The sequence below is a fragment of the Babylonia areolata genome, chromosome 3 (assembly GCF_041734735.1).
Source record: "Babylonia areolata isolate BAREFJ2019XMU chromosome 3, ASM4173473v1, whole genome shotgun sequence".
In the NCBI taxonomy this organism is placed as follows: domain Eukaryota; kingdom Metazoa; phylum Mollusca; class Gastropoda; order Neogastropoda; family Buccinidae; genus Babylonia; species Babylonia areolata.
Genome location: NC_134878.1, coordinates 57,314,046 through 57,328,249, shown reverse-complemented (window position 1 = coordinate 57,328,249; position 14,204 = coordinate 57,314,046). Strand labels below are relative to the sequence as shown.

Sequence of the window (14,204 nt, the reverse complement as noted above, 5' to 3'; positions counted from 1 at the left end):
AATAGCATATACAAAAACCAATCATTACAAGCAATACATTAGAAATCATATTTGGAAAAAAAACAACACAAATAGCAAATGAATGTACAATCAGGATGAGGGAGTGTGTGTGTGTGTGTGTGCGTGCACATGTGTGTGTGTTTGTGAGAGAGACACAGAGACAGGACTGACAAGACAGCCAGCCAGATACAGGTCAAAGTGGAGACTTGGAGGAGGGTATATAGACAGGCAGTCAGCAAGACAGAGACAGTGACAGATAGAGACAGTGACAAATAGACAGACAGAGACAGTCACGGATAGACCGACAAACAGACTGAAACAGTGACAGGTAGACAGACAGACATAGTGACAGATCGGCAGACAGATAGACATAAGTGTTTTAAATGTTGATACAAGGACAATCCTTTAAAAAGATCAGAGGGATCCCTTTAAATTTCCTTCTCAATGAAATTCTCATGCTGTGCTTTTTGTGTGTGTGTGTGTGTGTGTGTGTGTGTGTGTGTGTGTGTGTTTTAAGGCTTGTTCCAAACGACACTGTTTTATCATACAGGGCAGCAACGAACTGTCACTCTTGTCTGATTTGGTCCCAGTCCCCCAGAATATGTTCATGTGTATTCATGTAAACTGTATCGGGATGATAAATAAAAAATACACACCCACTACTACATACTGTTGACAGTGACGTGACTGGGGTTTTGTCCACTTTTCATATTATGGGTTTAGGTTATGTCCACTGGGGTTTCCTCCATTGAGTTTTGTGTTACATTGTTTTGAGGATTATTCACAAGTTCAGAATGATTACTATTGTTTGATTGAAATGAAGTGTAATCAGCGAACATTCATATGTGCGCTCTGTTTGCAATCACAAGTGATTAATATACATAGAAAACAAATACAGTCCAAGCACTGATCCTTGTAGTACACCAAATTTTGAAGGGAGTAAACTCGGCCCGGAAGCGATTTCAGATTGTTTGAATTTTAATGGGAAATAGTTCTTTTTTTATTTTTTTATATATTTTTTTTTAACTTTATAATCAATTTTACCATAGACATAGGAGAGAATGTTTGACATAAACACTTCATTTATTGACACTAAGGGTATCAGGTACGTCAAAGCTGCTTGAAATATTTTTCGAGTCACAATATTGTTTCAGGAGTTTTGGTTTATTTTCGTATATTTTATTATTTTTAAGATGAAGTTTCTTTTGTTGGATTTTGGAAATTAGACTTTCAGTTGTTCTTATAGTCATAAGTGTGTGTGTGTGTGTGTGTGTGTGTGTGAGCAAGTCTATTTTTTTTGTACATGTTCACTTGTTTGAGTGTGACATTCGACTGATACATTTTCTGTTGTTGTTTTTTCATTGTACAGACACACACACACACACATATATATATATATATATAGATAGATATTTTTTTTACGGTTTTTTTTTATATAATGATAATTATAATGTACATTTCTATAGCGCCCTTTCTCTCTAAGATCTCAGGGCGCTTTACATGAAAGAAAAATATTACTACAAGTTACATAAAACATTCATGACAACTCTTTCTCACCCCCCCCCCCCACTCCCCGCCTCCTCTCTCTCACACACACACTCTCCCTTTCCCACTCTACATACATCCAAAGTGAGCTGACATGGGTGGTGTTGGAGAACAAGGAAGCTGAGAGTGCTTATAGATAGGTTTTAAAAAGATGAGTTTTTAATGATGATCGAAAAGCAGAAATAGAATCAGATGCACGGATATGGTTGTTCCAGATGTGAGGAGCAGCAAAGAAGAAAGAACGTTCACCATAGGTTCTTGTATTGACACGAGAAAGTTTCAAGAGGTAACAGTCAGAAGAAGAGTAGAGATTTCTTGCGGGAGTGTAAACACTAACAAGGTCAGAAAAATATGTAGGTCCTGCGGAGTGGAAAGCAGAATAGCAGAGACACGCAACTTTGTATTTAATTCTCGCTTCAGTGGGGAGCCAATGTAGAGTGCGGAGGTGAGGAGAACGTGGGGCATTGTTTTGAAGTTTTTGAATTCGCTGAAGAATATTATGTGGACAGCCTATGAGAAGAGAATTACAGTAGTCAATTCGTGACAGCACAAAAGCAGAAATAAGAGTTTTAGTAGTTTCAACAGAAAGGTACTGACAGACAGAGCTGATGCGACGGAATTCACAATTGACTATGCGTATCAGATTTTCTACCTGAGCATGCATGCTGAGGTTTGAGTTAGGAATGACTCCAAGGTTCCTTGCTGATTTAGGAAACTGAACTGTGGCATCACCAACCACAATAGAGGCAGGAAAAGAAGAAGATGTGGACATTCTTGCAGAGGAAATAATCATAGCTTCAGTTTTGTCATAATTCAGCTTTAGTTTGTTGAATGTCATCCAGGATTTAACTTCGAGAATACAATCCTGCATTGACAGAATCAAACTGTGTACTTGGTTTGGTTTTGCAGACTTTTGTAGCTGAGTATCATCAGCAAAAGAGTGGTGAAGAACAGAATGGCCAGAAATGACATCAGAAAGAGGAGCAGTGTACATATCTTAATCCTTTCTATAATTTCTTAATAAGATGTGAAAGCCATCTTCTAATATATCATGTTACCATCGTGTAGCAGTGTAACCTTGGTGAGATGTTCATAAGAAACGTTAATGTATATCTTCCATTATATATCTCTATAGCAAATGAGCAATCATTGGAGAAATGTTAAATTCAGTTTGTAGCATTGTAGAAACTGGTACAGAACTAAAGAAGTATTGCCAAGTATGGAAGCGGATCACATGAATCAGTACTTTTCCCATCGGTAAATACAGGACCGTTATCAATCTCTCTCTGTCTTTCTCTCCACCACCACTACCCCTTCAACTCTTTCGTTTCGAAAGGTTTGTCCGTATCATTTATATGTAACATTATGTCCATGGAAACCGATGACTTGATTCATGCAGATCAGGAGAGTCCTGATCTGGCCCTGTGCTGTCGGTTGGACCTTAAGCAACAAGAACAAGATCAGGAGAAGAGCGGGATTCTATTCCCCTTGTCCTTGCATCGGCACTACTACGGTCACTCGCCTGTTCATCTATAAACACTGCACATGTTCCCATGCCCGTCAAATAATCCATTGTTCAATGCACGTGGTTAAGTTCTGGTGGTGGTAGTTCTTTACTCAAGCACTTGGGTCATCAGTTCCAGTCAGTCCTGGCTGTTCAATGTAGTGACTCCTGTTGCTGGGCAGTGGGTGTCTGGCTGTTCAATGTAGTGACTCTTGTTGCTAGGCAGTGGGGTGTCTGGCTGTTCAATGTAGTGACTCATGTTGCTAGGCAGTGGGGTGTCTGGCTGTTAGTGACTCTCGTTGCTGGGCAGTGGGGTGTCTGGTTGTTCAATGATCAATCAATACTCCGGGTTAATGGTGGTGCACAGGTACAGTCTGTTCAATGCTCTGCTCATGTTCCATGTTGTCCCAAGTTATTGATACTTATTACCATGGCCGAAGGGTCCCCATACCAGTACACAGTGTCATCCCAGGTTAACTCAGCGTTGTCCAAGGCTAACTTAAACCCAGTAGTGTTGTCCAATGTTAACATAACCCAGTGTTGTCGCAGGTTACCCTAATGACACAGTTTTCATAACCCAGTCTTGTCCCAGGTTACCCTAACGGCACAGTTTTCCCTGGCAGCGGGGCCCCCTCCTGGTGCAAAGACACAGGTTGCATTCGTGCCAGAACTTTTCCCCCACTCGGAACCGTCCGCACTGCTGGATGTTCGCGGGTCTGACGGACCACAGAGCGTAGGCTGGGGGCTGGAACAGCCCTGCAGGCGTGGGCACCACCATCATTGGGCCACGGAACCGCTTGAAAGGGGGAGGACCCAGGCTGGTAGATCCGCCTCTGGCTTGGTTGTTTGAAGCAGGGGGTTTCAAGGCCTGGTGGTCGATACCCTGGGTGGTGGGAGGCGTGATGTCGTGGTCAGCGCAGGGTCGAGGACGGCAGACTTGATGAGCGTGGCGCGTGCAGCGGCATTGCCAGCACCTCGTCGTCCACACTGACCCGGGCAGACAGCCCGCTTTCTTCTGTAGCGCGGGACCAAGAGCGGAGGCAACCGACAAGGAACCCTCCTCGTCCAACTCTCCAACGTCTGAAATGCCTTCTGCGAACCTGTTACTGCTGTCGCTCTCACCCTGAAGGGCAGCCCGCTTTCGGCACTTTTGACTGTGTCGACAGAAGATGACGCCATTCACGGGGCAAGTGCACACGCGACACCCGTCTTCCCAGGTGTGACCTTCCTCGCATGGGTGGTTCTCCACCTGCGGCACACAGAGATACATTGAGAGTACACAGTTGCGCTGGTATCACTCAAAGTGAAAAGACGTTAAACTAAAGAAAGACACAGTACACGGAGCTACAGTGATATTACACAGAGCTACAATGACAGTGCACACAAAGCTACAGTGAGAGCGCACATCTACAGTAACAGCACAAAGAGCTACGTTGAAAGCACACAGAGATACATTGGCAGTGCACAGAACTTCGTTGACAGCACACACAAGATATTTACAGCGCACAAAACTTCATTGACAACGTACATAGCTACATTGACAGTGCATAGAGCTACACTAATAGAACACCGAGTTATATCCACAGTGCACAGAGCTACACTGACAGCACACAGAGCTACAATGACAATGCACAGAGCTACATTGATAGTACACAGAGCTACAGTGACAGTACACAGAGCTACATCGATAGCGTGTAGAGCTACATAGATGGTACACAGAGTTATACTAACAGTGCACAGAGCTTCAGTGACAGCACAGATACAGTAACAGTGCACAAGTCATCAGTACACCTACCCTTAAAGTCATCAGCACACCTACACTTAAAGTCATCAGCACACCTACCCTTAAAGTAATCAGCGCACTTACCCTTGAAGTCATCAGCACACCTACCCTTTAAGTCACTAGCACACCAACCTTTTAAGTCACTAGCACACCTACCTTTAAGTCACCAGCACACCTACCCTTAAAGTCATCAGTACACCTACCCTTTAAGTCACTAGCACACCAACCTTTTAAGTCACTAGCACACCTACCTTTAAGTCACCAGCACACCTACCCTTAAAGTCATCAGTACACCTACCCTTAAAGTCACCAGCACACCTACCCTTAAAGTGACCAGCACACTTACCCTTAAAGTCACCAGCACACCTACCCTTAAAGTAATCAGCACACCTACCTTTAAAGTCACAAGCACACCTACCCTTAAAGTCATCAGTACACCTACCCTTAAAGTCACCAGCACACCTACCCTTAACGTGACCAGCACACTTACCCTTAAAGTCACCAGCACACCTACCCTTAAAGTAATCAGCACACCTACCTTTAAAGTCACTAGCACATCTACCCTTAAAGTCATCAGCACACCTGCCCTTAGAGTACCAGCACACCTAACCTTAAAGTCACCAGCACACCTACCCCTTAAGTCATCAGGACACCTGCCCTTAAAGTCATCAGCACACCTACCCTTAAAGTCATCAGCACATCTACCCTTAAAGTCACCGGCACACCTACCCTTAAAGTCATCAGCACACCTACCCTTAAAGTCACCGGCACACCTACCCTTAAAGTCATCAGCACACCTACCCTTTATGTCACCAGCACACCTACCCTTTAAATCACCAGCACACCTATCCTTAAGGTCACCAGCACACCTACCCTGTAAGTCACCAGCACACCTACCCTTTAAATCACTAGCACACCTACCCTTAAAGTCATCAGCACACCTACCCTGTAAGTCATGAGCACACCCACCTTGAAGTCACCAGCACACCTATCCTGGAGTCTACAGCACACCTACTCTTAAATTATCAGCACATCTATACTGAAGTCATCAGCACACCTACCTTAAAGTCACCAGCACACCTACCCTTAAAGTCATCAGTACACCTACCCTTAAAGTCATCAGTACACCTATCAGCACACCTACCCTTAAAGTCACCAGCACACCTACCCTTAAAGTCATCAGTACACCTACCCTAACGTCATCGAAGAAGGCCAGCACGAAGACGGGGTTGCCACAAGCGATGGCTCCTCCCAGGTCGCAGTAGCAGCGCAGACTGCCCCCGTACCAGCGGGCCCCGAACTGACACAGGTTGTCGGACATGATGAGCAGCTCTGACTGGCTGGAGGGGGCACTGCGGGCGGTGACAGAGCTCCTCTCCTCCTGGCCCAAGCGATGATGCCCGGCACGCGCCACGAGGGACTGAAGACGTCGGCGTGAAGACGCCACGAGCCCCCTTTGGCTCCGGAGTGCACCGCGGGAGAAGTGGCCGAGTCCCTCCCTTGAGAAGCCCAGATGGACTCTCCGTGCCGTGAAGGCGTTTCTGTCCATCACCTCTGCTGTGCACGACGGTACACCGTCGGGACCACACACACACCGCTCGTCCGCCAGACAGGGCAGGGGCTGCTGACGTAACGAAGCACAAGTGACGTCAAGGCGGCACGTGATACCGTGACGTCTGCAGCGGCATCGGTAGCAGCCGTCTGTCCATCTCTGGCCCGTCACGTGACAGGCCGGCACATGATCCACGAGGCCTGCCAGTATATTATATAACACATCGTTGATGGATGAATGAATGATATGGATACTTATATAGCTCCTATCCTCCCAAGCTCCAAGCGCTTTACAAACACGGGTTCATTAACACAACAGGCTGCCTACCTGGGTAGAGCCGACTGACGGCTGCCATTGGGCGCTCATCATTCGTTTCCCGTGTCATTCAATCAGATTTCAGGCACGCACACATACACATTCAGAGAAACATGTAACATTTAACATTTTACGTGTATGACCGTTTTGTTTATTTACCCCGCCATGTAGGCAGCCATACTCCGTTTTCGGGGGTGTGCATGCTGGCTATGTTCTTGTTTCCATAACCCACCGAACGCTGACATGAATTACATGATCTTTAACGTGCGTATTTGATCTTCTGCGTGCGTATACACACGTAGGGGGGTTCAGGCACTGGCAGGTCTGCACATATGTTGACCTGGGAGATCAGAAAAAATTCTACCCTTTACCCACCAGGCGCCACCGAGATTCGAACCTGGGACCTTCAGATTGAAAGTCCAACGCTTTAATCATTCGGCTGTTGCGTCCGTCAATACGGTGGTTATGTCCACATAGTAATTGTCACAGTGATCTGTACACATAGTATTATTGTCACGGTGATATGTCCACATACTGCACTGTCCACATAACACATTGCCACAGTGATCTGACGGTCCACATACTGTCCACATAACACATTGTCACAGTGATCTGTCCATATAACACATTGTCACAGTGATCTGTCCACATTCTGTCCGCATAACACATTGTCACAGTGATCTGTCCACATAACACATTGTCACAGTGATCTGTCCACATGATGGAGTCTCCCGTCGGTCCGACGGACGAGCAGGCAGGCAGGCTTATCTGTCGGTGTGTGTGTCCTCATATGGGAGAAGAGGCCGATTCTGAATGCGCAACAGGCCCCACAGGTGTTGAAAGGGAAAACGTCTCCAGAAGTTGAGCTCTGCTTCTTGAGCTCACGCTTCTCCTTAATGGCCAGCGTTCTCTTTTTTTCAAACGTCTTTATGCCACTAGAGTACAGCATCCTCCAGCGAGAGGACATACTGTCCACATAACACATTATCACAGTGATCTGTCCACATACTATCCACATAACACATTGTCACAGTGATCTGTCCACATACTGTCCACATAACACGTTATCATAGTGACCTGTCCACATACTGTCCACATAACACTCTCACAGTGATCTGTCCACATAACACATTGTAACAGTGATCTGTCCACAGAACACATTGTCACAGTGATCTGTCCACATACTGCCCACATAACACATTGTCAAGTGATCTGTCCACATACTGTCCACATAACACATTGTCACAGTGATCTGTCCACATACTGTCCACATAAAACATTGTCACAGTGATCTGTCCACACACTGTCCACATAACACATTGTCACAGTGATCTGTCCACACATTGTTCACTTGACACATCGTCGTAGTGACATCAGTGTAAGTAGACTCAATTAACTCTCTCGATACGAACGGCGAAAGAGACGACGTTAACAGCGTTTCGTCCCAATTACCATCATCAAAATATTGCAAGCGGAAGGCTCTTATACTGAAGAGGTGAATGTTGACAAAGAATACCACAATTCTGACGACGGAAACTAAAGGTTGGGTCATTCAGACACCCACTGGACATCCGAGGGGTCTGTGTAGAGGAGAAGAGAGGACTGGCCGTACTGAGTGAGTTAAGCAGGAAGAGTTGTGTGCCAGTGTGTGTGTGTGTGTGTGTGTGTGTGTGTGTGTGTGTGTGTGTTTGCGCTCGCGCTCGCGCGCGCGCGCGTGTGTGTGTGACAACTGACCAGAACAGGTAGAGGAGGAGCAGTGCCGTCCACGCGCGGTGCAGACACACCACTGGCATCCGTCGAACCATTTGTCGCCCGGTTCTCTCCCTTTCTTACACCCCTCCACTCGTCCCGCCCCCACCCCGCCGGACCACGTGAACGCTATCAGCAGTGCTGCCACCATGCGGAACAACGAGGAGTGCTTCCCCATTCTCCTTCCTTCTATCTGTGCCACCTGGGAACAGGGATACAGACACCTCTGTGTACACAACAAGATATACATCATTCAGTCAGGACCTCAGTGTACCACAACAAGGATGCAGAAAACACCTCTACAACAACAAGGCGCCTCTCTACAACAAGGATACAGACAACGCCTCTCAGTGGACAACACCTCTGTTTATAACTGACAACAGGGATACAGACAACACCTATGCGTACAACAACAGGCAAGGCAAGGCAAGGCAAGGGAAGGCAAGGAGTTTATTCCGTGTGCCCCCTCGGGGCAATGAAACACTACATACATTCATCCTTCACACATATTCCGCAATAAATACAAAAAGAGTGATGTCAAAAATAAGAAGTAGGCTCATTCGTTCAATCACTTAATATACACATTGACAAGTACTATTTCACTCATAATACAAAAAAAAAAAAAAAAAAAAAAAAAAAAAATCAATTAAAAAAAATCGTATCAATAGACATCGTATCAATAGATCATTAATAAAAAAAGAGCTACGTATAGCAGAAATGAAGGATTTAAGTTTGAACAGTATTCTTTCTCTTTTTTTTCTCAGAAAATGATAGGTGGAATACAGACAAGAGCTCTCTATAACAACAGGGATTCGGACAACTCCTCTGTGTACAACAACAAGGATGCAGACAACATATCTCTACGACAACAGGGATATATGCAACACCTCCGTTTATGATAACAAGTATGCAGACAACATATCTCTACAACAACAGGGATTCAGACAACTCCTCTGTGTACAACAACAAGGATGCAGACAACATATCTCTACGACAACAGGGATATATGCAACACCTCCGTTTATGATAACAAGTATGCAGACAACATATCTCTACAACAACAGGGATTCAGACAACATATCTGTTTACAACAACAGGGATATAGACAAGAGCTCTCTACAACAACAGGGACATAGACAACACCTCTCTGTAGTACAACAGGGATACAGACAACATCCCCTTTTTTTTACAACAGGGGTGCAGGCAAAACCTTTCTACAATAACAAGAATACAGACAACACCGTGTACAACAGAAATACAGACAACACCTCTCTACAACAACAGGGATGTAAAAAACATCTACAAAAACAGGGATACAAAAACCTCTCTGTTTACAACATGGATGCAGACGATTATATATGTAACAACACAGAACATAGGCAATGAAAACAACAACAAAAACATTGCATGTAAAAATTTAATCAACACAGGAAAAATAATTCAGTAAATACATTCCTGATAAAGATTTGACAGATGTGTCCTAATTGCCAAGTGGAACATTAACACTAGATATTGTTTAACTACATTGCAAGCATCTTGCTTTAGTCTATAAAACACTTGGTATATATTTCTGTTTCTATTATGGTGCATATCTATGTCTAGGCGCTGGATATTATTTATGTGACTAAACTTGAACAGCTGACTGCTCTGAGTAATCAACAGTGAAAATGAGTGGATCTCTCTGGGTATTCTGGAAACATCAAGCGGCATAGCGTTTGACAGACTGGCTCAAGCGCAAAGCAATTTAAAGATAGTGTGTTTTTTGTGCTTTTCTTTTTTCTTTTTTCATTTCTTGCAGATCTGACAGCACGTTCATTCCCAAACAATAGTCTAAAGGAATAATAACGATAAATAAACTGTTTCCATTTTCATATCATAACGTGAATCAAATATAGTTGGGTTTTTTTTTCGACGACAATTTTTTAATTTTTTTTATTTAGCGGTGAACAAGTTTTTTTGTTTTTTTTGTTTGTTTGTTTGTTTTTTAATGGAGTGTAACAGAACTTTACAAAATGACTGGGGCGCACATTCTGACACATGATAGATTGTAACAGTACTTTAGATAGTGACTGGCGGACACACGCTTATATTCGTGATAGATTGTAGGAGAGCCTTAGCAACTGGGGAACAAACACTTAGATACATGACTTGTTGTAATATACTTTAGATAGTGTCTGGGGCACACACCGACATGAATGGTAGATTGTAATAACGATTTATATAGTGACTGGGGCAAACACATGTAGATACATGATAGATTGTCAGGTAACAGAACTGGGTCACACACACACACACACACACACACACACACACACACACACACACACACACACACACACTAAGATACATGATAGATCGTAACACAATTTTAGAAAATGACTTGGGCAGACACACTGAGATACATTATTAATTGCAATACAACTTTAGATCGTGACTGGGACACACATACCTACATACATGATAGATTGCAGTATTCTTTTAGTGACTGGAGCACACGCGCTGATACATGATAGATTGTAGTAGAACTTTAGGTACATGATAGATTGTAACAGGCAGAACTTTAGATCGTGACCGGGACACAAGGCAAGGCAAGGAGTTTATTTCGTGTGCCCCATAGGGGCATTGAGACATTACTATGATACGTTCATCCTTTACACATATCCAATAAATACAAAAAGAGTGATGTCAAAAGCAAGAAGTAGGCTCATTCGTTCAATCACTTAATATACACATTGACAAGTACTATTTCACTCATAATACAAACAAACAAAAAACAACAACAAAATCAATTAAAAAAAAATCGCATCAATAGACAAAACATTAATAATGAGAGCTACGAACAGTAGAAACCAAGGATTTAAGTTTTAACAGTATTCTTTTGTGTGTTTTTTTTCTCAGAAAATAATAGGTGGAACTCAGTGGTGTTTGGGCGGATTCTGTAATACCTAGGTAAACATCAGTTTTTGTCTGGTGCTTTCAAAAAATGGGCACACAAACAAATAATGAAACTCATCAGCAATGTCGTTTGTGGAACATTTATCACAGATTCTTTCATTTCTGGGTAAATTGTCAAAACGCAGTCTATTAACAGGCAAAGGATTATTAGTTGTTCTAAACTTAACTAACTCAATTACACAATTATTTGATAACACTGAAAAATAAGCATCTTGGCCAAAGTTTGGTTCAAACATCCTGTAATTAATATGCATAGCATCGTTATCGACATGTCTATGCCAATCTTGCAAAAAAGTATCTTTTAGACAACGTTTTACTTTCTCTTTGAACCATTTTGACACATATGCTCAAATACATGATAGATTGTAACATTATTTCAGTGACCGGGGCACACGCATTGATACACGATAGATAGTAGTAGAACTTTACATACATGATGGATTGTAGTAGAACTTTAGATTAGTGATAGGTTGTAGTAGAACTTTAAATAGTGACTCAGTGGGACAAACATGCTTACATACATGACAGATTGTAACATTACTGTAGTGGCTGGGGCCGGCACACGCACTTATACATGATTCATTGTAAACAGAACTTACGACATTGACTGGAGCACACACACACTGGTCCACATGAAGCCATGATAACCACTGCCATTTCATCATTTCAGCAATAATGATAATCAAAATATGTTTCAGCTGAGCCCAGTGAAATAAGAATATCTGTACCATTGTGCAATGGCTTACGCATATGTGTATTTGCAATACTCTCTGCTCTACCGAGTAATGTATAACCAAGGGAAAACTTTTATCTATCGACATAACTGAGTCCTCTACCACACACACACACACACACACACACACACACACACACAAACAGTGACAGCACACACATGGCATTCACTCACTCACTCACTTACACACACACACACTCACACACACATACGCACGCACGCACGCACGCACTGCCACACACACACACACACACACATACACACACACACATACACACACACCGGCACACACACACACACACACACACACACACACACACACACACACACACACACACACACTGACACGCATGCACTCTCTCTCTCTCTCTCCAGTCTCTCTCGCTCTCACACACAAACACACACACATATGCGCGCGTGCGCGCGCACAAACACGCTCACGCATATACCAAAAAACACACACAGACACAGACACACTGGTAGATACAGACACACAGATAGTACAGACACAGACAGACACACAGACACAGACAGACACACAGACACAGACACAGACACACACACACACACACAAACACCACATGCACGATCGGGCGCCCGAGACCTCTTATACGCACGGAGCATCTGCAATCACAGAGGACCTTGCACTGACCTGGTTGATTTGCCGATCAGCTCAGAGAAAGCAAATGCTGCACTGCGGGGGTTCTATTCACTGCACAAGTCAGTCACGGTACAACTGAGTCACTGATTCACTGCACAGGTCAGTCACGGTACAAGTCACTGATTCACTGCACAGGTCAGTCACGGTACAAGTCACTGATTCACTGCACAGGTCAGTCACGGTACAAGTCACTGATTCACTGCACAGGTCAAGACATTCACGGCACAACCCAGTCACAGGAGAAAGCAGTCACAGTTCAAGTCAGTTTCAGCACAATGCTTGATTGGTTAAAGCACACTGGTCCAGTTACACTGAAGTCATTCACTGCAACAGGTCACTGAGTCAGTCACGGTGCAAATCATTCAAAGTCAGTCACGGTGCAAATCAATCATTCAAAGCACAAGTCAGTCACGGTACAAGTCATTCAGTCAAAGACATTCACGGTACAGAGTCAGTCACATTCACAACTGAGTCAAGTCAGAACAAAGACAGACTGAACAGAAGGCGGGCAAGTCCTTCAGGGAGACAAGTGGTAGCGGATGAAGACCCGGGAAGCCAGACTGACCCGAGAGAGCACACCTTACAGCACTGAACTACTAGAGACAGACGGCACCACCACCACACACAGAAATGCGGGGCCTGTGTGGTGGTGTGGCTCATTCGCACATACGCACAGCAGGACCAATCCCTTCTGCACGTACAGCAGCCGACCAGCGCAATACCGCGCGTGCTTCGAGGTCTGGCCCCGAGCCAGGCAGCCCCGCAGGCGGGCCCGCACACACGTAATGCCTTGGTCCCAGCTTGTCTGCCTGGAGTGGGTCTCACCGGTGCCACTCTCCCGCATGGCGCGGTGCCAGAGGAGTTAGAAACTGGCTGATACTGACGTACAACTGAGCACTGTTCTTGTGACACACCTTCTCTCTCTCTCTCTAGCGCTACCCCTCTTTCTTTCTTTCCTCCTACCTGACACACCTTGCCTAGCATCTTTCTTTTCCTACCGGCGGACACACCTGCCCTATCACCCGTCTTACCTCTACCTGATACACCTACGCTATCACACCCCTCTTTCACAACCTGACACACCTACCCTATCATCTCTCTTTCCTACCTGATACAGCTACCCTAGCATCCTTCTTTCCTACCTGACTCACCTACCCTATCACCCCTCTTTTCCCACCTGATACACCTACTTTAGCACCCCTCTTTCTACCTGAAACACCTACTTTAGCACCCCTCTTTCCCACCTGAAACACCTACTTTAGCACCCCTCTTTCCCACCTGATACACCTACTTAAGCACCCCTCTTTCCCACCTGAAACACCTACTTTAGCACCCCTCTTTCCTACCTGAAACACCTACCTTAGCACCCCTCTTTCCTACCTGAAACACCTACTTTAGCACCTCTCT

General features: G+C 44.4%; 1 protein-coding gene across 2 annotated transcripts; it reads right to left on the bottom strand.

Moving 5' to 3' along the window:
• Nucleotides 1-510: 510 nt before the first annotated feature.
• Nucleotides 511-13,609, bottom strand: LOC143280139 (uncharacterized). 2 transcript variants are annotated; one of them, XM_076584706.1, is made up of 5 exons: nucleotides 13,292-13,609; nucleotides 12,789-12,848; nucleotides 8,434-8,650; nucleotides 6,025-6,584; nucleotides 511-4,298 (listed from the first exon to the last, which is right to left on the bottom strand). In XM_076584706.1, exons 3-5 carry the CDS (start codon nucleotides 8,624-8,626, stop codon nucleotides 3,648-3,650), a joined length of 1,404 nt encoding a protein of 467 aa, XP_076440821.1. In that variant the 5' UTR covers nucleotides 8,627-8,650; nucleotides 12,789-12,848; nucleotides 13,292-13,609; the 3' UTR covers nucleotides 511-3,647. The 2 variants fall into 2 exon arrangements, with proteins under 2 accessions (XP_076440821.1, XP_076440822.1); XM_076584707.1 differs by having other exon boundaries at nucleotides 13,363-13,609.
• Between the last annotated feature and the right edge of the window lie 595 nt (nucleotides 13,610-14,204).